The sequence below is a fragment of the Haematobia irritans genome, chromosome 2 (assembly GCF_050003625.1).
Source record: "Haematobia irritans isolate KBUSLIRL chromosome 2, ASM5000362v1, whole genome shotgun sequence".
NCBI lineage: Eukaryota > Metazoa > Arthropoda > Insecta > Diptera > Muscidae > Haematobia > Haematobia irritans.
The window spans coordinates 41,647,708-41,669,697 of NC_134398.1; the positions used below are offsets into that span (position 1 = coordinate 41,647,708).

The window sequence follows — 21,990 nt, forward strand, 5'->3', positions numbered from 1 at the left end:
TAAAATAACTCCAACTTCAAACATATATAGTGACCCAACGGTACTTGTCAAAGACACAAATTTTGCGCTAGTGATGTGGAATTTTGTGTACTTTTACCGACTATAAAAATTTTTTCGGTTCTCCTAAATTTCATTTTTCAATTAATTCCCATTTTTGGTATCAAAAACCCCAATGTGCGTCTTGCAGTCTATAGGGCTTTGCCCAAATAAATTTGACAAGCATTATTTTCCTCTGTTGGTTAACATACACTTGTACTTTAGTCAATGCATGGTTTTAAGCTGAAATCAAAAACAACAAAATGATTGAAGAATAAACAAAAATCGTATTTTAATTTTTCTCTCCATGGTCGTACAGATGAATCTCTAACCTAAGTAATAAGACCCAACTAGAAGAAAAACGACAGAAAAATGACAAAGACCTAGTTAGCATGGTTGTTAACGGCCATATACTAGCAAAATGTACCAAATTTCAACTGACTCAGATGAAATTTGCTCCTCCAAGTGGTTCCAAAACCAAATCTCGGGATCGGTTTATATGGGGGCTATATATGATTATGGACTGATATGGACCACTTTTGGCATGGTTGTTAACTATCATATACTAACATCACGTACCAAATTTCAACCGAATCGGATGAATTTTGCTCTTCCAAGGGGCTCCGGAGGTCAAATCTGGGGATCGGTTTATATGGAGGCTATATATAATTATGGATCGATTTCGACCTATTTTTGCATTGGTGCTTGAGGCCATATATTAACACCACGTACCAAATTTTGAATCAGATGAATTTTGGTCTTCCAAGAGGCTCCGGAGGTCAAATCTGGTGACCGGTTTATATGGGGGCTATATATAATTATGGACCGATGTGGACCAATTTTTGCATGGTTGTTTGAGATCATATGCTGACACCATGTACCTAATTTCAACCGGATCGGATGAAATTTGCTTCCCTTAGAGGATAGGCAAGCCAAATTTTCTATAGAAATATAAGTTTAGACAAATTTTCTGAGGAAATAAAATTTTGACAAAATTTACTATATAAATAAAATATTGACCAAACTATCTATAGAAATAAAATGTTGACAAAACTTTCTATAGAAATAAAATTTTGACAAAATATTCAATAGAAATAAAATTTTGATAAAATTTTCTATAGCAATCAAATTTTGACAAAATTTTCTATAGAAATAAAATTTTGACAAAATATTCAATGGAAATAAATTTTTGACAAAATTTTCTATAAATAAAAAATTTTCTAGAGAAATAAAATTTTGATAAAATTTTGTATAGAAATAAAATTTTGACAAACTTTTCTACAGAAATAGAATTTTGAAAAACTTTCTATAGAACTAAAATTTTGAACAAATTTTCTATAGAAATAAAATTTTTAAAAATTTTTCTATAGAAATACAATTTTATGAAAATTTTCTATAGAAATAAAATTTTGAATTAATTTGCCATAAAATTATAATTATGGAACGATGTGGACCAATTTTTGCATGGTTATTAGAGATCATATGTTGACACCATGTACCAAATTTCAGCCGGATCGAATGAAATTTGCTTCTCTTAGAGGTTCTGCAAGCCAAATCTGGGGATCGGGCTCTATATATATATATAAATATATATATATATATATATATATATATATATATATATATATATATATATATATATATATATATATATATATATATATATATATATATATATATATATATATATATATATATATATATATATATATATATATATATATATATATATATATATATATATATATATATATATATATATATATATATATATATATATATATATATATATATATATATATATATATATATATATATATATATATATATTGACCGATGTGGACCAATTTTTGCATGCTTGTTAGAAACCACATACCAAATTTCAGCCGGATCGCATGAAATTTGCTTCTCTTAGAGGATCGGCAAGCCAAATTAGGGGGTCTGTTTATAAGGGAGCTATATATAATTATGGACCGATGTGGACCAATTTTTACTTTATGGGGTCTTAGAGCAATATTTCGATGTGTTACAAACGGAATGACAAAGTTAATATACCCCCATCCTATGGTGGAGGGTATAAAAAGGAGTTTTCTTAATTCCAAAAAAAAACTTTAAAACAAAGATGCAAATCCTTGAAATAGCCTATATTTGAAGAGTTTACTATAGAAATAAAATTTTGACAAAATTTTCTAGAAAAATAAAATTTTGACAAAATTTTCTATAGAATTAAAATTTTAAGAAAATTTTCTATAGAAATAAAAATTTGACAAAATTTTCTATAGAAATAAAATTTTTTAAAAATTTTCTATAGAAATAAATGTTGACAAAATCTTCTATAGAAATAAAATTTTGACACAATTTTCTATAGAAATATAAGTTTAGACAAATTTTCTGAGGAAATAAAATTTTGACAAAATTTACTATATAAATAAAATATTGACCAAACTATCTATAGAAATAAAATGTTGACAAAACTTTCTATAGAAATAAAATTTTGACAAAATATTCAATAGAAATAAAATTTTGATAAAATTTTCTATAGCAATCAAATTTTGACAAAATTTTCTATAGAAATAAAATTTTGACAAAATATTCAATGGAAATAAATTTTTGACAAAATTTTCTATAAATAAAAAATTTTCTAGAGAAATAAAATTTTGATAAAATTTTGTATAGAAATAAAATTTTGACAAACTTTTCTACAGAAATAGAATTTTGAAAAACTTTCTATAGAACTAAAATTTTGAACAAATTTTCTATAGAAATAAAATTTTTAAAAATTTTTCTATAGAAATACAATTTTATGAAAATTTTCTATAGAAATAAAATTTTGAATTAATTTGCCATAAAAATAAAATTTTGACAAAATGTTCTATAGAAATGAGATTTTGAGAAAATTTCCTATAGAAATGAAATTTTGACAAAATTTTTTTAGAAATAAAATTTTGGACAACATTTTTTTTTTTGCACAATAGAGCATTTTCATCACATTTTTCTGAGGTTCAGTCACTCACAAATGGATTGGCAAATATGAAATTTGAATTTGAACTTTAATGCTAATTAATATGAAACTATTTTAAATCCGTTTATCATCAATTAGTTTATATGATTACGAATTCATAGTCTATTATCACTGCTATGACCCCTACACTTAAGAGATAATGAACGAACACAAATATAAACAATGACAATTAAAGATCTGGGAATATGAAGCTCTACCAGTCAAATCAGTATCAAAACAAACCTTGAGTCGTTTTATAAATTCCAAAAAAAATATTCAACGTTGAATTTTAGACTTTCTTAGAGTTCAAAACTGAGGATGGTCAAATTTGAAAATATCTTCTGGCTGGTAATAGTATTAAAGGTTTGTTATTGGCTCATAATGACATCGCTTAAAATTTATCGTATATCCTCTCATTGCAGAATATATCATTTGGGAATGCAGCCAACTCAATGCAGGATGGATCCCAACCCATTATTGAATTTATAAAACCTCCAACAGATAAGCGTTTGGAACTTTTCGATTTTATAGCCAACAAAATAAATGATTGGAGTACAAAACAATTGATCATCGAAGGCTCCTCGTATGAGACACTATTGGCGGGTTATAATGAATTCCTAGACTCACATAAAGGAGATAAGAGCTTCTCATCGGCACCATATCAAAAACTTAAGCAACAAATTGAACGTTTCATTCAAGCTATAGAGAAACTTAAAAAGGACTCTCAAAGTTGTATTCTACAGGCGAAAGCTTCACAGGAACTTGAAGAAATTTCCAAAAATATGGAATTCCTAAACACCAGCCCCAATAATAATACCGCATTAGTGAATCTCATTCGCCGCAGATACAATGAAGCCACCACCAAGATGAGTCAAGAATTTTCTATAGATCTTAAAGAAATCTATGAGAGATTACCCACTATCATCTATAATTTTAAGCAAAATCTAAGTCCTGCCGAGAGGGAAGAATACAAAGAACTTCTTAGAAGTTGTGATGAATTTCTACCATCGGCCAATTCCAAGAAAAAATATGAAGTTTTCGAAAAGTTTACGAAATTTATATTGCGCGGGCTACATGTCAAAGGTCGTAGTGAGTCCAATTGTAAATGGGAATCTTCTAGATTTGTGGAATTTCCACAGAAAATCAATTCATGGGCTGTGGGAAATTGAAAATGAAGGGTATAATTTCTTCAGTTATGTGATATACGATAGGCATTGGAGTTCACTTGTCATTTAATAAAATTACAATTTGTATTTTTCTTTTTCAAATTTTTTATCCTTTTTTTTAATTTCAAATCTCCTTTACTTTCAAAAGAAATGAAATTGTGTGCAAATTTCCCATATAAGTTAAAATTTGACACAATTTCCTATTGATATGAAATTATGACAAAATTTGCTACTGAAATTAAATTTTGTGAAAATTTCCTATAAAAATGAAATTTTGACAAAATTTCCTATAGAAATGAAATTAAAAAACAAAATCTTATAAAAATTAAATTTTGACAAAATTTCTTATAGAAATGATATTTTAACACAATTTCCCATATCTATTGAAAATTATGACAAAATTTCCTATAAAAAGGAAATATTCAAAAAATGTCCTATGGAAACAAAATTTTCAGAACATTTTCTATAGAAATGAAATTTTCAGAAAATTTCCTTTAGAAATTTTCAGAAAATTCAGAAATCAAATTTTCAGAAAATTTCCTATAGACATTAAATTTTCAGAGAATTTCCTACAAAAATGAAATTTTCAGAGTATTTCTATAGAAATGAATTTTCAGAAAACTTCCTATAGGAATGAAATTTTCGTATACAAATTAAATTTTCAGAAAACAAAATTTTGACAAAATTTTCAATAAAAATGAAATTTTGATAAAATTTCGTATTAAAATTGAAATTTTCAGAAAATTGCCTATAGAAATGGAATTTTCAAAAAATTTCCTATAGAAATGAAATTTTCAGAAAAGTTCCTATAGAAATGAAATTTTCAGAAAATATCCGATAGAAATGAAATGTTCACAAAATGTTCTATATAAATGAAATTTTCAGAAAATTTCCTATATAAATTAAATTTTCAGAAAATATCCTAAAGAAATTAAATTTTCAGAAAATTTCCTAAAGAAATGAAATTTTCAGAAAATTTTCTATAGAAATGAGATTTTGAGAAAATTTCCTATAGAAATGAGATTTTGAGAAAATTTCCTATAGAAATGAAATTTTCAGAAAATTTCCTATATAAATGAATTTTTCACAATATTTCCTATAGAAATGAAATTTTTAGGAAATTTCCTAAAGAAATGAAATTATCAGAAAATTTGCTTATACAAATGAACTTTTCAGAAAATTTTCTTATAGAAATTAAATTTTCAGAAAATATCCTATATAAATGAATTTTTCACAATATTTCCTATAGAAATGAAATTCTCAGAAAATTTCCTATAGAAATGACATTTTCATAGAATTGAAATTTTCAGAAAATTTTCTATAGAAATGACATTTTCAGAAAATTTTCTTATAGAAATGAAATTTTCAGAAAATGTTCTTATAGAAATGAAATATTCAGAAAATTTGTTTATACAAATGAAATTTTCAGAAAATTTTCTTATAGAAATTAAATTTTCAGAAATTTTCCTACAGAAATGAAATTTTGTGAAAATTTCCTATAGAAATGAAATTTTGTCAAAATTTCCTATAGAAATGAAACTTTGTGAAAATTTCCTATAGAATGAAATTTTCAGAAAATTTTCTATATAAATGAAATTTTCAAAAAAAAATTCTATATAAATAAATTTTTCACAATATTTCCTATAGAAATGAAATTCTCTGAAAATTTCCTATAGAAATTTAATTTTCAGAAAATATCCTATAGAAATGAAATTTTCAGAAAATTTCCTAAAGAAATGAAATTTTCAGAAAATTTTCTATAGAAATGAAATTTTCAGAAAATTTTCTTATAGAAATGAAATTTCAGAAATTTTCCTATAGAAATTAAATTTTCAGAAAAATTTCTATAGAAATGAAATTATCAGAAAATTTGCTTATACAAATGAACTTATCAGAAAATTTTCTTATAGAAATTAAATTTTCAGAAAATTTCCTATAGAAATGACATTTTCAGAAAATTTTCTTACAAAAATTAAATTTTCAGAAAATTTCCAATAGAAATGAAAATTTCCTATAAACATGAAATTTTCAGAAAATGTCCTATATAAATGAAATTTTCAGAAAATATCCTATAGAAATGAAATTTTCAGAAAATTTCCTAAAGAAATTAAATTTTCAGAAAATTTTCTATAGAAATGAAATTTTGTGAAAATTTCCTACTGAAATGAAATTTTCAGAAAATTTTCTTATAGAAATGAAATTTCAGAAATTTTCCTATAGAAATTAAATTTTCAGAAAATTTTCGATAGAAATGAAATTATCAGAAAATTTGCTTATACTAATGAACTTTTCAGAAAATTTTCTTATAGAAATGAAATTTTCAGAAAATTTGTTTATACAAATGAAATTTTCAGAAAATTTTCTTATAGAAATTAAATTTTCAGAAATTTTCCTATAGAAATGAAATTTTGTGAACATTTCCTATAGAAATGAAATTTTGTCAAAATTTCCTATAGAAATGAAACTTTGTGAAAATTTCCTATAGAATGAAATTTTCAGAAAATTTTCTATATAAATGAAATTTTCAAAAAAAAAAATCTATATAAATAAATTGTTCACACTATTTCCTATATAAATGAATTTTTCACAATATTTCCTATAGAAATGAAATTCTCAGAAAATTTCCTATAGAAATTAAATTTTCAGAAAATATCCTATAGAAATGAAATTTTCAGAAAATTTCCTAAAGAAATGAAATTTTCTGAAAATTTTCTATAGAAATGAAATTTTCAGAAAATTTTCTTATAGAAATGAAATTTCAGAAATTTTCCTATAGAAATTAAATTTTCAGAAAAATTTCTATAGAAATGAAATTATCAGAAAATTTGCTTATACAAATGAACTTTTCAGAAAATTTTCTTATAGAAATTAAATTTTCAGAAAATTTCCTATAGAAATTACATTTTCAGAAAATTTTCTTAAAAAATTAAATTTTCAGAAAATTTCCAATAGAAATGAAAATTTCCTATAAACATGAAATTTTCAGAAAATTTCATATAGAAATGAAATTTTCAGAAAATTTCCTATAGAAATGAAATTTTCAGAAAATTTTCTTATAGAAATGAAATTTCAGAAATTTTCCTATAGAAATTAGATTTTCAGAAAATTTTCTATAGAAATGAAATTATCAGAAAATTTGCTTATACAAATGAACTTTTCAGAAAATTTTCTTATAGAAATTAAAGTTTCAGAAAATATCCTCTATAAATGAATTTTTCGCAATATTTCCTATAGAAATGAAATTCTCAGAAAATTTCCTATAGAAATGACATTTTCATAGAATTGAAATTTTCAGAAAAATTTCTATAGAAATGACATTTTCAGAAAATTTTCTTATAGAAATGAAATTTTCAGAAAATGTTCTTATAGAAATGAAATTTTCAGAAAATTTGTTTATACAAATAAAATTTTCAGAAAATTTTCTTATAGAAATTAAATTTTCAGAAATTTTCCTATAGAAATGAAATTTTGTGAAAATTTCCTATAGAAATGAAATTTTGTCAAAATTTCCTATAGAAATGAAACTTTGTGAAAATTTCCTATAGAATGAAATTTTCAGAAAATTTTCTATATAAATGAAATTTTCAAAAAAAAATTCTATATAAATAAATTTTTCACACTATTTCCTATATAAATGAATTTTTCACAATATTTCCTATAGAAATGAAATTCTCTGAAAATTTCCTATAGAAATTAAATTTTCAGAAAATATCCTATAGAAATGAAATTTTCAGAAAATTTCCTAAAGAAATTAAATTTTCAGAAAATTTTCTATAGAAATGAAATTTTGTGAAAATTTCCTACTGAAATGAAATTTTCAGAAAATTTTCTTATAGAAATGAAATTTCAGAAATTTTCCTATAGAAATTAAATTTTCAGAAAATTTTCGATAGAAATGAAATTATCAGAAAATTTGCTTATACTAATGAACTTTTCAGAAAATTTTCTTATAGAAATGAAATTTTCAGAAAATTTGTTTATACAAATGAAATTTTCAGAAAATTTTCTTATAGAAATTAAATTTTCAGAAATTTTCCTATAGAAATGAAATTTTGTGAACATTTCCTATAGAAATGAAATTTTGTCAAAATTTCCTATAGAAATGAAACTTTGTGAAAATTTCCTATAGAATGAAATTTTCGGAAAATTTTCTATATAAATGAAATTTTCAAAAAAAAAATCTATATAAATAAATTGTTCACACTATTTCCTATATAAATGAATTTTTCACAATATTTCCTATAGAAATGAAATTCTCAGAAAATTTCCTATAGAAATTAAATTTTCAGAAAATATCCTATAGAAATGAAATTTTCAGAAAATTTCCTAAAGAAATGAAATTTTCAGAAAATTTTCTATAGAAATGAAATTTTCAGAAAATTTTCTTATAGAAATGAAATTTCAGAAATTTTCCTATAGAAATTAAATTTTCAGAAAAATTTCTATAGAAATGAAATTATCAGAAAATTTGCTTATACAAATGAACTTTTCAGAAAATTTTCTTATAGAAATTAAATTTTCAGAAAATTTCCTATAGAAATGACATTTTCAGAAAATTTTCTTAAAAAATTAAATTTTCCGAAAATTTCCAATAGAAATGAAAATTTCCTATAAACATGAAATTTTCAGAAAATTTCATATAGAAATGAAATTTTCAGAAAATTTCCTATAGAAATGAAATTTTCAGAAAATTTTCTTATAGAAATGAAATTTCAGAAATTTTCCTATAGAAATTAGATTTTCAGAAAATTTTCTATAGAAATGAAATTATCAGAAAATTTGCTTATACAAATGAACTTTTCAGAAAATTTTCTTATAGAAATTAAAGTTTCAGAAAATATCCTCTATAAATGAATTTTTCACAATATTTCCTATAGAAATGAAATTCTCAGAAAATTTCCTATAGAAATGACATTTTCATAGAATTGAAATTTTCAGAAAAATTTCTATAGAAATGACATTTTCAGAAAATTTTCTTATAGAAATGAAATTTTCAGAAAATGTTCTTATAGAAATGAAATTTTCAGAAAATTTGTTTATACAAATAAAATTTTCAGAAAATTTTCTTATAGAAATTAAATTTTCAGAAATTTTCCTATAGAAATGAAATTTTGTGAAAATTTCCTATAGAAATGAAATTTTGTCAAAATTTCCTATAGAAATGAAACTTTGTGAAAATTTCCTATAGAATGAAATTTTCAGAAAATTTTCTATATAAATGAAATTTTCAAAAAAAAATTCTATATAAATAAATTTTTCACACTATTTCCTATATAAATGAATTTTTCACAATATTTCCTATAGAAATGAAATTCTCTGAAAATTTCCTATAGAAATTAAATTTTCAGAAAATATCCTATAGAAATGAAATTTTCAGAAAATTTCCTAATGAAATGAAATTTTCAGAAAATTTTCTATAGAAATGAAATTTTCAGAAAATTTTCTTATAGAAATGAAATTTCAGAAATTTTCCTATAGAAATTAAATTTTCAGAAAAATTTCTATAGAAATGAAATTATCAGAAAATTTGCTTATACAAATGAACTTTTCAGAAAATTTTCTTATAGAAATTAAATTTTCAGAAAATTTCCTATAGAAATGACATTTTCAGAAAATTTTCTTACAAAAATTAAATTTTCAGAAAATTTCCAATAGAAATGAAAATTTTCATATAAACATAAAATTTTCAGAAAATTTCCTATAGAAATGAAATTTTCAGAAAATTTCCTATAGAAATGAAATTTTCAGAAAATTTCCTATAGAAATGAAATTTTCAGAAAATTTTCTATAGAAATTAAATTTTCAGAAAATGTTCTTATAGAAATGAAATTTTCAGAAAATGTTCTTATAGAAATTAAATTTTCAGAAAATTTCTTATAGAAATGAAAATTTCATAAAAAAGAAATTTTCAGAAAATTTCTATAGAAATGAAAATTTCCTAGAGAAATGAAATTTTCAGAAAATTTTCTATAGAAATGAAATTTTCAGAAAATTTCCTAAAGAAATGAAATTTTCAGAACATTTTCTATAGAAATGACTTTTTCACAATATTTCCTATAGAAATTAAATTTTCAGCAAATTGTCTTATAGAAATGAAATTTTCAGAAAATTTCCTATAGAAATGAAATTTTCAGAAAATTTCCTATAGAAATGAAATTTTCAGAAAATTTCCTATAGAAATTAAATTTTCAGAAAATATCCTATAGAAATGAAATTTTCAGAAAATTTTCTATAGAAATGAAATTTTCAGAAAATGTTCTTATAGAAATGAAATTTTCAGAAAATGTTCTTATAGAAATTAAATTTCCAGAAAATGTTCTTATAGAAATGAAATTTTCAGAAAATGTTCTATAGAAATGAAATTTTGTAAAAATTTCCTATAGAAATGAAATTTTCAGAAACTTGTCTATAGAACTGAAATTTTCAGAAAATTTCCTAAAGAAATTAAATTTTCAGAAAATTTTCTATAGAAATGAAATTTTCAGAAAATTTTCTTATAGGAATTAAATTTTCAGAAAATTTTCTATAGAAATGAAAATTTCTTATAAACATAAAATTTTCAAAAAATTTCCTATAGAAATGAAATTTTCCAAAAAAAAATCCTATAGAAATGAAATTTCCAGAAAATTTCTTATATAAATGAAATTTTCAGAAAATTTTCTATAGAAATGAAATTTTCAGAAAATTTCTTATAGACATGAAATTTTTAGAAAATTTCCTATAGAAATAAAATTCTTCAATATTCGACAATATTTTTATTTTCAGTATTTATAGTACTTAAATAGTAATAGTAATATAGTACTTAAATATTTGTCATCATCTCAAAATGGATTAAAAACTTCCGAATATTTTTATAGATTATAGATTAAAAAGATTTATTTATTAAAATTAAAACGATTTATTTAATATTAAAAATTATTTGAAAATTGAATTTTACATTTGGCTTCCAAAAAGGCTCTTTCATCCGGAAACATACCCATAAATTCTATGGTAAGAATATTCATGCGTATGTGATCTATCTCCTGGGAGAATTTCTTATACCACTCCAATATATCGTGGTCCTCCAGTTTCTCAGCTTCGTTTAATCCCTGAATATAGGTCTCTACCTCCTTTGCCAGTTTGATGTGGAATTTTTCTGAAGATTTCTTCAATATAGGACGCATTTTCAACATCAAATTTGCATTTTTCATCATCCAATCCTCTTTAAGTCGAATATTTTCGAGAGATTTGACTAGAGTTTTAAGATGATCATGTTCCTTTCGTAAAGCCAATTGATGTTCACAATTTTCCGGATCTAATGTAAGTTTCTTTAAAAGATCTAAACATTTCTCAATAGCTTGTTGAAGGTCCGTATGTTGTTTTGAGTTTTTAAGGCCCACCTCATTATCAGACCATTTTTTCAAATCGTTCATATAGTCCTTAATGGGTGGGAGTATCTCGGCAGGCCATAAACTCTTTTGGAAATTCCCATAAGCATTTTCGATTAATTTATAGCGTTTGGTTTCTATCAATGAATGAATTTCATTTTGGCCATCTGTCGGTAAAGCTGCTGTCAACTATAAGGAATGAAACATTAGTTAAATTAAATCCCTTCAAAAATAAAATATTTTTTTTTTGAAAGTCTCAAATCGGAATACTTGCCTGTACCGCCACCACGAATGCAAATGCAAAAATATAAGTTTTCATTGTTCAATAATTTGCTATTGGAAATTACAAATTTACAACTGATGTCGACTGAAAGCATTCATCTTTTTATATAGCAAAGTAAAAAACGATGAAAATTTGCTTATCTCTTTTTTTTTCCTCCCATGTTTAAATGCATTATCACATTTCATGTAATGAGATTTCTGAGAATCGATTTTATTTCATGCAATCTTATTCTAAAATAACCATTAACGAAATTTTCGGGAATTTTCACCATCCGGAAATGATGACATCAATTCAAGTTTATAGACCTGAAATGTTTATACGAATCCTTAAGGAAAGAGGGAAGGTTAACATCCTGTAAAAAATTTATTATTACAGAACAATTTTCTCAAAATTTTATTTCTATAGAAAATTTTCTCAAAATTTTATTTCTATAGAAAATTTACTCAAAATTTTATTTCTATAGAAAATTTACTCAAAATTTTATTTCTATAGAAAATTTTGTCAAAATTTTATTTCTATAGAAAATTTTGTCAACATTTTATTTCTACGAAAATTTTGTCAAAATTTAATTTCTGTAGAAAATTTTGTCAAAATCTTATTTCTATAGAAAATTTTGTCAAAATTTTATTTTTGTAGAAAATTTTGTTAACATTTTATTTCTATAGAAAATTTTGTCAACATTTTATTTCTATAGAAAATTTGCACAAAATTTTATTTCTGTAGAAAATTTTATTGCTATAGACCATTTTCTCAAATTTTTTTTTTATAGACACTTTTCTCAAAATTGTATTTCTATAGAAAATTTTTTCAAAAATTTTTTGTCAAAGTTTTATTTCTATAGACAATTTTGTCAACATTTTATTTCTATAGAAAATTTTGTCAAAACTTTATTTCTGTAGAAAATTTTGTCAAAATGTTATTTCTATAGAAAATTTTCTCAAAATTTTATTTCTATAGAAAATTTTTTCAAAATTTTATTTCTATAGAAAATTTTTTTCAAAATTTTATTTCTATTCAAAATTTATCAACATTTTATTTCTATAGAAAATTTTACCAAAATTTTATTTCTATAGAAAATTTTGTCAAAATTTTATTTATAAGAAATTTTCTCAAAATTTTGGAAAACTAGCGTAACCCGGCCCGCTTCGCTGCGCCTTCCGAAGCGTATTTGTAGGAACATTTTGCGTGAACTTAGTCAACCATATCCTTCGTGCTGAAAACAAATTCGAAAAGATTTGAATTCTTTCAAAAAATCGGACTACTTGCATATGTAAAACGGTTCGTCTTAAAACATTTCGGGGAGAGGGTGTACCCTTTCCACCAAATTTTTTTAATAATGTTCTGTATTCAAGTAGTTGGACAATCTTCTATATTTCTTGTGAATTTTTTAGTGGTTTGTCATTTTTAAGTGGTTTGTCAAGGAAAGGTATCCTTCTCCTCAACATATCTGAAAATTAAGCACAATATTATAATAACATACAAAGAATTACTGTTTCCCATCCAATAAATCGGAAAAAGCAAAAGTAGTAAAAAATTTTACCACATTAACATTTGCTAAAATGTTGGAAAATGATGCATCCTCTACGTTGGCTCCCAATTTCATGTAAATTTAAGTCTGGCAGAAGCTTGTGCAAAAATAATAAAATTATGTACCGAGTTCCCATTTACGGACAACCCTCTACTTTCAATTTAAGAAAAAAAAAACGATCCACTCCCACCTGATATCGGACTATCACGTACCCTATATTAATTTCACAACTACTCAATGGTCTCTATAAATTCTATCGAAGTAAATCGACAAAGCTTATTTCAATTTTCCCCTTCCCCAACCAGATATCCAAAAATCATATACTAATTTAAAAATCATGTATAAATTTAATCACCTCCTCCCACGTTCCCTGTAAATTTCAAGTAGATCGAAGATGTTTAAATTTTGCTATATTGTTTTAAAGGGACGTCACTTCCCCCGATACAATATCGACAAACACTCCCTATGCCCTTTTATTTTTCCCCGACCAAATATTAAAAAATCAGGAACCTGACATAAATTTCATAACCTCACCCATTTTTTCCGTAAAATTTCAGTCGGTGGAGTTTAGTTTTGTTTTCACTGTACTTTAAAAAAAAAGTCGGGCAAATGGGTGGTCCTCCTCCCCGACCAAATATCGAAAAATAATGTAGCGGATTTTGGTCTAGATGCCAACCCCAACATTCAATGAAAATTTCAAGCAAATCGCATAATTTTATTCCAAGTTTCAAAAAGTAGGGCAAGGGGGAGGTCCCCCTCCCCATCCACATATGAAATCATCGGGTACCCCATATTAATTCCATAACCTCACCACATGTTCTCTGTAAATCTCAGATAATTTAGAGAATTTTAGTTTTTTCACTGTACTTTAAAAAAAGTCGAACAAAGGAGAGGCCCCCTCCGCCTCCAAATATCGAAATAAAAAGTAGCGGATCTTTGTCTAGATGCCAACCCCAATCTTCAACGAAAATTTCAACCAAATCGGTCGACTTTGGTCCAATTTTCAAAAAGTCCGACAAAGGGGAGGTCCCCCTCCGCGACCAAGTGTCAAAAAATGAGGTACCCTATTTTCACCACATGGACGCCCCCTACGATCTCTGAAAGTTTCAAGTAAATCGGTTCAGTCGTTTCGGAGCCAACTCGGTACATACAAACAAACAAACAAACAAACAAATAAACAAACATAGATTGAATTTTATATATATAGATTTTGTCAATGTTTTATTTCTATAAGAAATTTTCTCAAACTTATATTTCTATAGGAAATTTTCTCAAAATGTTAGTTCTATAGAAAATTTTGTCAATGTTTTATTTTTATAGAAAACTTATGAAGTGCCTCCTAGTTGGAGAGGAATATTTTGCAAAACCTATTAAAACATCACGAATTCTACCAATCCCACACCAAGACTTATCTCTTGGGTCTCAAAATTAGGATTGTTAGGTGCATCTCGGTCTTGCTAAGTACTGAGGTGTCTGGAGAGGTTCGTCTCCTCAATCGTAGGTTGATGTCGCACAGTGCTTCAATCCCATATAACAAATGGACAAAAATAGAAGAAGGCGTCGTAGGAGTTTCTACAAAACGTAGTTTTTACCCATTTTCCTGAAATTTGAAAGCTGCAGGTTTTTTAGGGCCATAAAAAGGTGTTCCGAATATATTTTGTGTCGGTATAGATTTTGATATATCCCCCTTATAAACTCGTCCTCCGATTTGGGGTTGTAGATTCTGTAGATTTTTCAGCACCACAATTAGGTGTGCTGAATTTGGTGCGTATATGTACATCTTTTTGGCATAGCACCCATAAACCATAGTTTTTTGTAAATCCTCCATATAGACCGATTTCACTTCTTGAGGGTATAGAAGGGACACTGATCATGAAAATTGCTTGAAACTGAAAGTAAAATTTCCAGATTTTACTTCTTCTAATAATTTGAATAATGAGGGGTAAAAATCTACTACTTTATATTTCAAATCAATTTATGATTCCTCTAAAACTCAAACAAATGGTTGTTATAAACCCAGAATCTGATCTAGTCTTCATATCTGCTTAAGAGAATATCTGGCATCAAACCCCCCTGAAATTCTATATATTATCAAGTAACCCGTTACGACGAAGAATTTTGATTCATGGTGGTGCCTATTTAAGATTCGGCCCGGCCGAACTTACTACTGTATATAACATACTTGTTAAAAATATGTATCTTCACTTATTCTTTGTTTTTCTCGATTAGAATTTATTATGCTAGTTTTTTATACCCTCCACCATAGGATGGGGGGTAACACGTCGAAATATTGGCCTAAGACCCCATAAAATATATATATTCTGGGTCGATCTGAGCATGTCCGTCCGTCAGTCTGTTGAAATCACGCTAACGAAACAAGCTATCGACTTGAAACTTGGCACAAGTAGTTGTTATTGATGTAGGTCGAATGGTATTGCAAATGGGTCATATTAGTCCACTTTTACGTATAGCCCCCATATAAACGGAACCCAAAATTTGGTTTGCGGAGCCTCTAAGAGAAGCAAAGTTCATTCGATCCAGCTGAAATTTGGTACATGGTGTTAGTATATGGTCTCTAAAAACCATGCAAAAATTGGTCCACATCGGTCCGTAATTATATAAAGCCCTCAGATAAATCGATCCCCAATCAAACAAAAATTGGTCCATATAAAGTTAATAATTGTATATAGCCTCCATATAAGCGACCTCCATATTTCAATTCTGGGTCTCTACGTATCGTGCAAAAAGTCCATATCGATTCGTAATTATTGTAGACTTGCCTATAGGCTTGGTTATTTTTACAATATATAAATAAAATAAAATAAACAAGTATATACGGCCGTAAGTTCGGCCAGGCCGAATCTTATGTACCCTCCACCATGGATTGCGTAGAAACTTCTACGAAAGACTGTCATTCACAATTGAATTACTTGGTTTGTGGTATCTTAAACCTTCTTAACATCGTTTTCCAAAAAGTGAGTTAGTCCATACGTTAAGTCTACAAATAATTACGAATCGATATGGACTTTTTGCACGGTACGTAGAGAGCCAGAATTGAAATATGGGGGTCGCTTATATGGGGGCTATATACAATTATGAACTTGATATGGACCCTTTTTTGTGTGATTGGGGATCGATTTATCTGAGGGCTATATATAACTATTTATAGACCGATATGGACCTAGTTAGACATGCACCCTCAAAAAAAATCGCTTCTCTAACATATGTTCCAAACATATTTTGCAGGAAGCACATATATTATTGGATGCTGCCGAAACATTAATATGTTTGTTTTATGTGAACATATTATATGTTTGGAAGCATATTGAGCCCAAAAATATTATATGCTTGGAAGAACTTTCCCCAAAGAAGATTGTGCTCATTCCCTAACATAATTTTCACTTCCACGAAATTTTTAGTTCTTGGTACCTTTTTCTGTAATACAAATAATGTTGAAGAAATTATTCAATTTTATAATTTTTTTTAAATTTTACCTTTCGCCTGGACGGAGAATCGAACCGAGGACCATACAGTTTGTAAGCCAACACACTATCCACTGGGCTACGTAGCAGTTATAGTCGCCAGTAGATAATTATCGTTATAAGTTACATTTATATAGCATAGTTTGCAGCGCCTACGAGCCCATGCAAACATAACATTATTGTGGTGTCACAATGGACTGAATAGTCTAAGTGAGCCTGAATCTTAATCGGGCTGCCACTTTAACCTAACCTAACCTAACATTATTTAAAAGAAACATACATTTGTTGGCCACGTGGAGCAGTGGTTAGCATGTCTGCCTTGCATGCAAAGGGTCGTGGGTTCAATTCCTGCTCCGACCGAACCAATTTTTTTTGTAATTTAGACATTTATACTATATTACATTTTTATAATGAAACTTCGAAATGTGGGTTATTAAAGATTTACAGTCAGAAACAGTGCTTGATATAATGGCTTTTGAATAAAATATTATTTTTTTATTGCAAAAATAACAATTTTATAACAAAAAACTATTTTTGGTATAAAAGTTTGAAATTTTGGAAGAAAATCAAAAACTCTAACAAAAGAAGAGTATAAACATACATAAATAATTTTTTAATGTACACATAAATTTATTTAGGCGTGACCCGTTTTTTACTAGCATTTAACACTATTTTATGTTAAATGACTTTAAAACTTATCGTGTTTTGTACTTAATTTCATTTTTACCTTTAAGGATAAACAAAACAAAAATGATAAAAATGATACTTGTCCACACATACATAAAATTCTCCTCTAAAGGCGAAAACACATGCTGTTTTTTTTTTTTCAAATCTCTATGCTCTTGGTTCCGAGTGTCTATTCTCTTTACTTCGAATACTCGTTCTAATATTCAAATTAAATAATATTTAGACTTAAGCATATCAAATTTTTGGCCTTATCATAAAGCAGTTTTCCTTATCATAAAGCAGTTTTCACAGAAATTGTAAACATATATATGTTTACTCGAAATTTGTAAACTTATATATGTTTACATTCAACATATTATTTTTATGAAACATTCATGCCCCAAACAAAATATATTTTAACATATTAACATATGTGTGCCAAACATTTAGTGTTAGTTTAGGAACATTACATGTTGGCACTTAAACATATTGTGTTTAAAAATTGTGTTTATATCGGAACATATGAAAAACATATTTTTCTAACAGTGTGGTTGTTAACGGCCATATACTAGCACAATGTTCTAAATTTCAACTCATTCGGATGAAATTTGCTCATCCAAGAGGCTCTAAAACCAAATCTCGGGATCCGTTTATATGGGGGCTATATATGACTATGGACTGATAGGGACCACTTTTGGCATGGTTGTTAAATACCATATACTGCCACCACGTACCAAATTTCAACCAGATCGGATGAATTTTGCTTCTCCAAAAGGCACCGGAGGTCAAATCTGGGGATCGGTTTATATGGGAGCTATATATAATTATGGACTGATAGGAACCACTTCCTGAATGGTTGTTGGATACCATATACTAACATCACGTACCAAATTTCAACCGAATGGGAAGATTTTGCTCTTCCTAGGGGTTCCGTAGGTCAAATTTGTTGATCGGTTTATATGGGGCCTATATATAATTATGGACCGATATCGACCAAATTTTGCATGGGAGTTTGAGGCCATATATTAACACAACGTTCCAAATTTCAACTGAATCAGATGAATTTTGGTCTTCCAAGAGGCTCCGGAAGTCAAATCTGGTGACCGGTTTATATGGGGGCTATATATAATTATTGACCGATGTGGACCAATTTTTGCATGGTTGTTAGAGACCATATACCAACATCATGTACCAAATTTCAGCCAGATCGGATGAAATTTGCTTCTCTTTTAGGCTCCGCAAGCCAAATCTGGGGACCGGTTTATATGGGGGCTATATATAATTTTGGACCGATGTGGACCAATTTTTGCATGGTTGTTAGAGACCATATACTAACATCATGTACCAAATTTCAGCCGGATCGAATGAAATTTGCTTCTCTTAGAGGCCTCGCAAGCCAAATCTGAGGGTCCCTTTATATGGGGGCTATACGTAAAAGTGGACCGATATGGCCCATTTGCAATACCATCCGACCTACATCAATCACAACTACTTGTGCCAAGTTTCAAGTCGTTAGCTTTTTTCGTTCGGAAGTTAGCGTGATTTCAACAGACGGACGGACGGACATGCTCAGATCGACTCAGAATTTCACCACGACCCAGAATATATATACTTTATGGGGTCTTAGAGCAATATTTCGATGTGTTACAAACGGAATGACAAAGTTAATATACCCCCATCCTATGGTGGAGGGTATAAAATTATTTATATGAGTGTAGAACACTAGATGGACAAACAATTGGAAATATCAAAGCTTTTTAAGTCGATAGACGATAAATCAATTACATACCAACGTTCTTGGACAGACAGACAGACATCCTTATATAGAATTATTATAGACGCCTTAATCTAACACGTTCATTCGTAATAAAAGAGAATTGACGTTAATGAACGACGCAACAAATCTATTCCTGCTGGGTTTTAGAATCGGCTATATGTACTACTTTGGTTCACAGCAGTATCGCGAGAAATAATTCTCTGGAAAGATTGTTTTTATTTACATAATTTCTGAACATTAACATGGTTTATATATTTTTCCATTTCGTTTATAAAAAGTTCGCATACTGTATTTTACACTCTAACTCTAAAATATTTCTCTCATCTGCAAATAAACCCATCAATTCAATGAGTAATATCTGCTTTTTTACTATATCAGTTTCCATGAGGAATTTATCATTCCATCGTAGTATATCGACTTCCTCATATTCTTCAACTTCGTCTAAACTCTTAATGAAGGAGTCCACACTTAAGGCCAATAACCTATAAAACTTTTCAGATGCATTTCGCAAAATATTTCGCATTTGTAGTGTAAAATCGATATACTTCGAAGTCCACATTTGTTGGAGAGATGGGCTACCATGAGTTTTGATTAAAGCTTTCAATCTATCATGATTAGCTTTCAGGGACTTCTGATGCTCGCAATTATTGGGGTCTTCTTTTAGATACCGTAAGTGTTTTAAACAATTCCCAAGTGTCTGTTGAATTTCTCCATAATTCAGAGATGATTTTGGCATATCAACATCATCATCGTTCTTTACATCACTCAAATAATCCCACATCTTGGGATAAAGCTCTTGAGGCCATATACTCATTCGTAGATTTTCATTGATAAACGATATTAACTTGTAACGTTTGGTATTTTGTAAATCGGAAATTTCATTACTTCCCTGGTATGAATTACTAAGCACCACCTGCAAAAACAAAAAATATTGAATAACCCTTTAGAAAATGTTTGAATTCAAATCACTTTAAAAGTTTTGTCACTTTGATAGCAAGTCAAATTCAAATATTTTTCAAATGTTTGTGTTTCTTCAGTTGTTAGGGCCATTTTATCAATTTACCGTTATATTTCATCCAATATATAAATCAATTGATCACATATCAATATTTTTATAAGTGAAAAAGCCATCCTAGGATATATACCTGAACTGATCCCATGAGGGCCAAAGTAAAATAGGTAAGCCAAGATAACTGCATTGATTCGTTTTTTATTCAGTGGTTACAATCGATCAACTAAAACATTCCTTCCAAATAAAAATATTTTATATGACTTCTTATCAGCCCCTATCCATAAACAGACAATGGAATGTTATCAGTATTTCATAAATGAGATGTAACCAAGCTATAATTTTGCTTAAACAGGGATTTCCGCACATTGATTGATTCTGAATATGAAAACAAACTACCAAACAAAACTAATTTTGCAAAATTTTCTTTCTATAGAAAATGTTATCAAAATTATTTTTATAGAAAATTTTGTCAAAATTTTATTTCTATAGAAAATTTTGTTACAATTTTATTTCTATAGAAAATGTTGTCAAAATTTTATTTCTATAGAAAGTTTTCTCAAAATTGTATTTCTATAGAAAATATTGTCAAAATTGTATGTCTATAGAAAATTTTGTCAACAGTTTCTTTCTATAGAAAATTTTGTCAAAATTTTATTTCCATAGAAAATTTTGTCAACATTTGTGTCAAAATTTTATTTCTATAGAAAATTTTGTCAAAATTTTATTTCTTAATTTTTATAAAATTATAAAATTTTGACAAAATTTCTATAGAAATAAAATTTTTACAAAATTTTCTATAGTAATAAAATTTTGACAAAATTTTCTATAGTGATAAAATTTTTTCTGATTATTAATTTTGTTCAGCTTGAGGTCATAGAAACAATCGATTATTGATTTGTTTTAATATTTATTTCCAATATTTCGGTTAGTGCCACTAACCATCTTCTGGGATTTTGTATCTACATAAAATACAAAAATTAAATTACTTTTAATGTTCACAAATCACAATATTATATATCTAAAATAATATATTGAAAATAACTAACGTGAGTTCGTGTGATGCTGTTCGTTCTGCAAGTCACCGTACACTAAGCTTCGTTTGTGTCGATGGTTGTTTATGATGTGTCGATACATTCTCGCGCATTCTCCCGTGTCTTTTTGGAAATTCATTCTCTTGTCAGGAGAGAGATCTATTATATTAAGCATCTCAAGAGTGTATCTACGCCTATGATTATTCTCTTGAGCAAGTATCTCGACGTCTGGAAAGTTGGGCTTGTGTCCTGTTGTTGCACAGTGAGCTTTTTTTGCTCTACTGATTTGTCTACAGCTGATTTATTCGACGAAAGTCTTGTCTTAAGTTTGGTCATTGTAGTGCCAACATATGCCATTGGGCATATGTTGGACTTGCCTCCATTACATTTAATTTTGTACACTATATTACTCCTGTCCTCATTCTTTATTTTTGACTTTGTGTTGCTGAATAATTCCTTTACTGTTCTTGATGTGCGTGAAGCAATTTGAATCTTGTCCTTGTTATATACGACCGATTTGAAAAAAACGCTCTGAGAATCCTTCAACGGAAGTCATGGGTTTGTATGACTTATCCTTTTTATGTTCCGGCTCTTCAATTGTCTTATTTTTAATGTTTTCGTCAAGTGTTTTATTTTTAACG

At 27.3% G+C, this 21,990-nt stretch overlaps 3 protein-coding genes across 4 annotated transcripts; 1 reads left to right on the plus strand and 2 right to left on the minus strand.

Moving 5' to 3' along the window:
• Positions 1-3,243: 3,243 nt before the first annotated feature.
• LOC142224040 (uncharacterized) lies at positions 3,244-4,305 on the plus strand. Of its 2 annotated transcripts, none has more exons than XM_075293849.1 (2): positions 3,244-3,400; positions 3,460-4,305. In XM_075293849.1, the coding sequence occupies exons 1-2, from the start codon at positions 3,356-3,358 to the stop codon at positions 4,204-4,206; spliced, it is 792 nt and encodes a 263-aa protein (XP_075149964.1). In that variant the 5' UTR covers positions 3,244-3,355; the 3' UTR covers positions 4,207-4,305. The 2 variants fall into 2 exon arrangements, with proteins under 2 accessions (XP_075149964.1, XP_075149965.1); XM_075293850.1 differs by having other exon boundaries at positions 3,259-3,385.
• Positions 4,306-11,051: 6,746 nt separating this feature from the next.
• On the minus strand, positions 11,052-11,994 carry LOC142224041 (uncharacterized). Its single transcript, XM_075293851.1, has 2 exons — positions 11,845-11,994; positions 11,052-11,759 (listed from the first exon to the last, which is right to left on the minus strand). The coding sequence occupies exons 1-2, from the start codon at positions 11,887-11,889 to the stop codon at positions 11,112-11,114; spliced, it is 693 nt and encodes a 230-aa protein (XP_075149966.1). The 5' UTR covers positions 11,890-11,994; the 3' UTR covers positions 11,052-11,111.
• A 7,508-nt stretch (positions 11,995-19,502) lies between these two features.
• On the minus strand, positions 19,503-20,591 carry LOC142224042 (uncharacterized). The gene is made up of 2 exons (XM_075293852.1): positions 20,452-20,591; positions 19,503-20,219 (listed from the first exon to the last, which is right to left on the minus strand). Exons 1-2 carry the CDS (start codon positions 20,503-20,505, stop codon positions 19,575-19,577), a joined length of 699 nt encoding a protein of 232 aa, XP_075149967.1. The 5' UTR covers positions 20,506-20,591; the 3' UTR covers positions 19,503-19,574.
• Positions 20,592-21,990: the final 1,399 nt, after the last annotated feature.

Excerpts from the sequence above, each read along its gene's own strand:
- LOC142224040 (XM_075293849.1), top strand. The coding sequence starts at position 3,356 with ATGGTCAAATTTGAAAATATCTTCTGGCTGGTAATAGTATTAAAG. Across the intron at positions 3,401-3,459 it reads GGCTGGTAATAGTATTAAAG|AATATATCATTTGGGAATGC; the intron begins GTTTGTTATTGG and ends CTCTCATTGCAG.
- LOC142224041 (XM_075293851.1), bottom strand. The coding sequence starts at position 11,889 with ATGAAAACTTATATTTTTGCATTTGCATTCGTGGTGGCGGTACAG. Across the intron at positions 11,760-11,844 it reads CATTCGTGGTGGCGGTACAG|TTGACAGCAGCTTTACCGAC; the intron begins GCAAGTATTCCG and ends CATTCCTTATAG.
- LOC142224042 (XM_075293852.1), bottom strand. The coding sequence starts at position 20,505 with ATGCAGTTATCTTGGCTTACCTATTTTACTTTGGCCCTCATGGGATCA. Across the intron at positions 20,220-20,451 it reads CCCTCATGGGATCAGTTCAG|GTGGTGCTTAGTAATTCATA; the intron begins GTATATATCCTA and ends TTGTTTTTGCAG.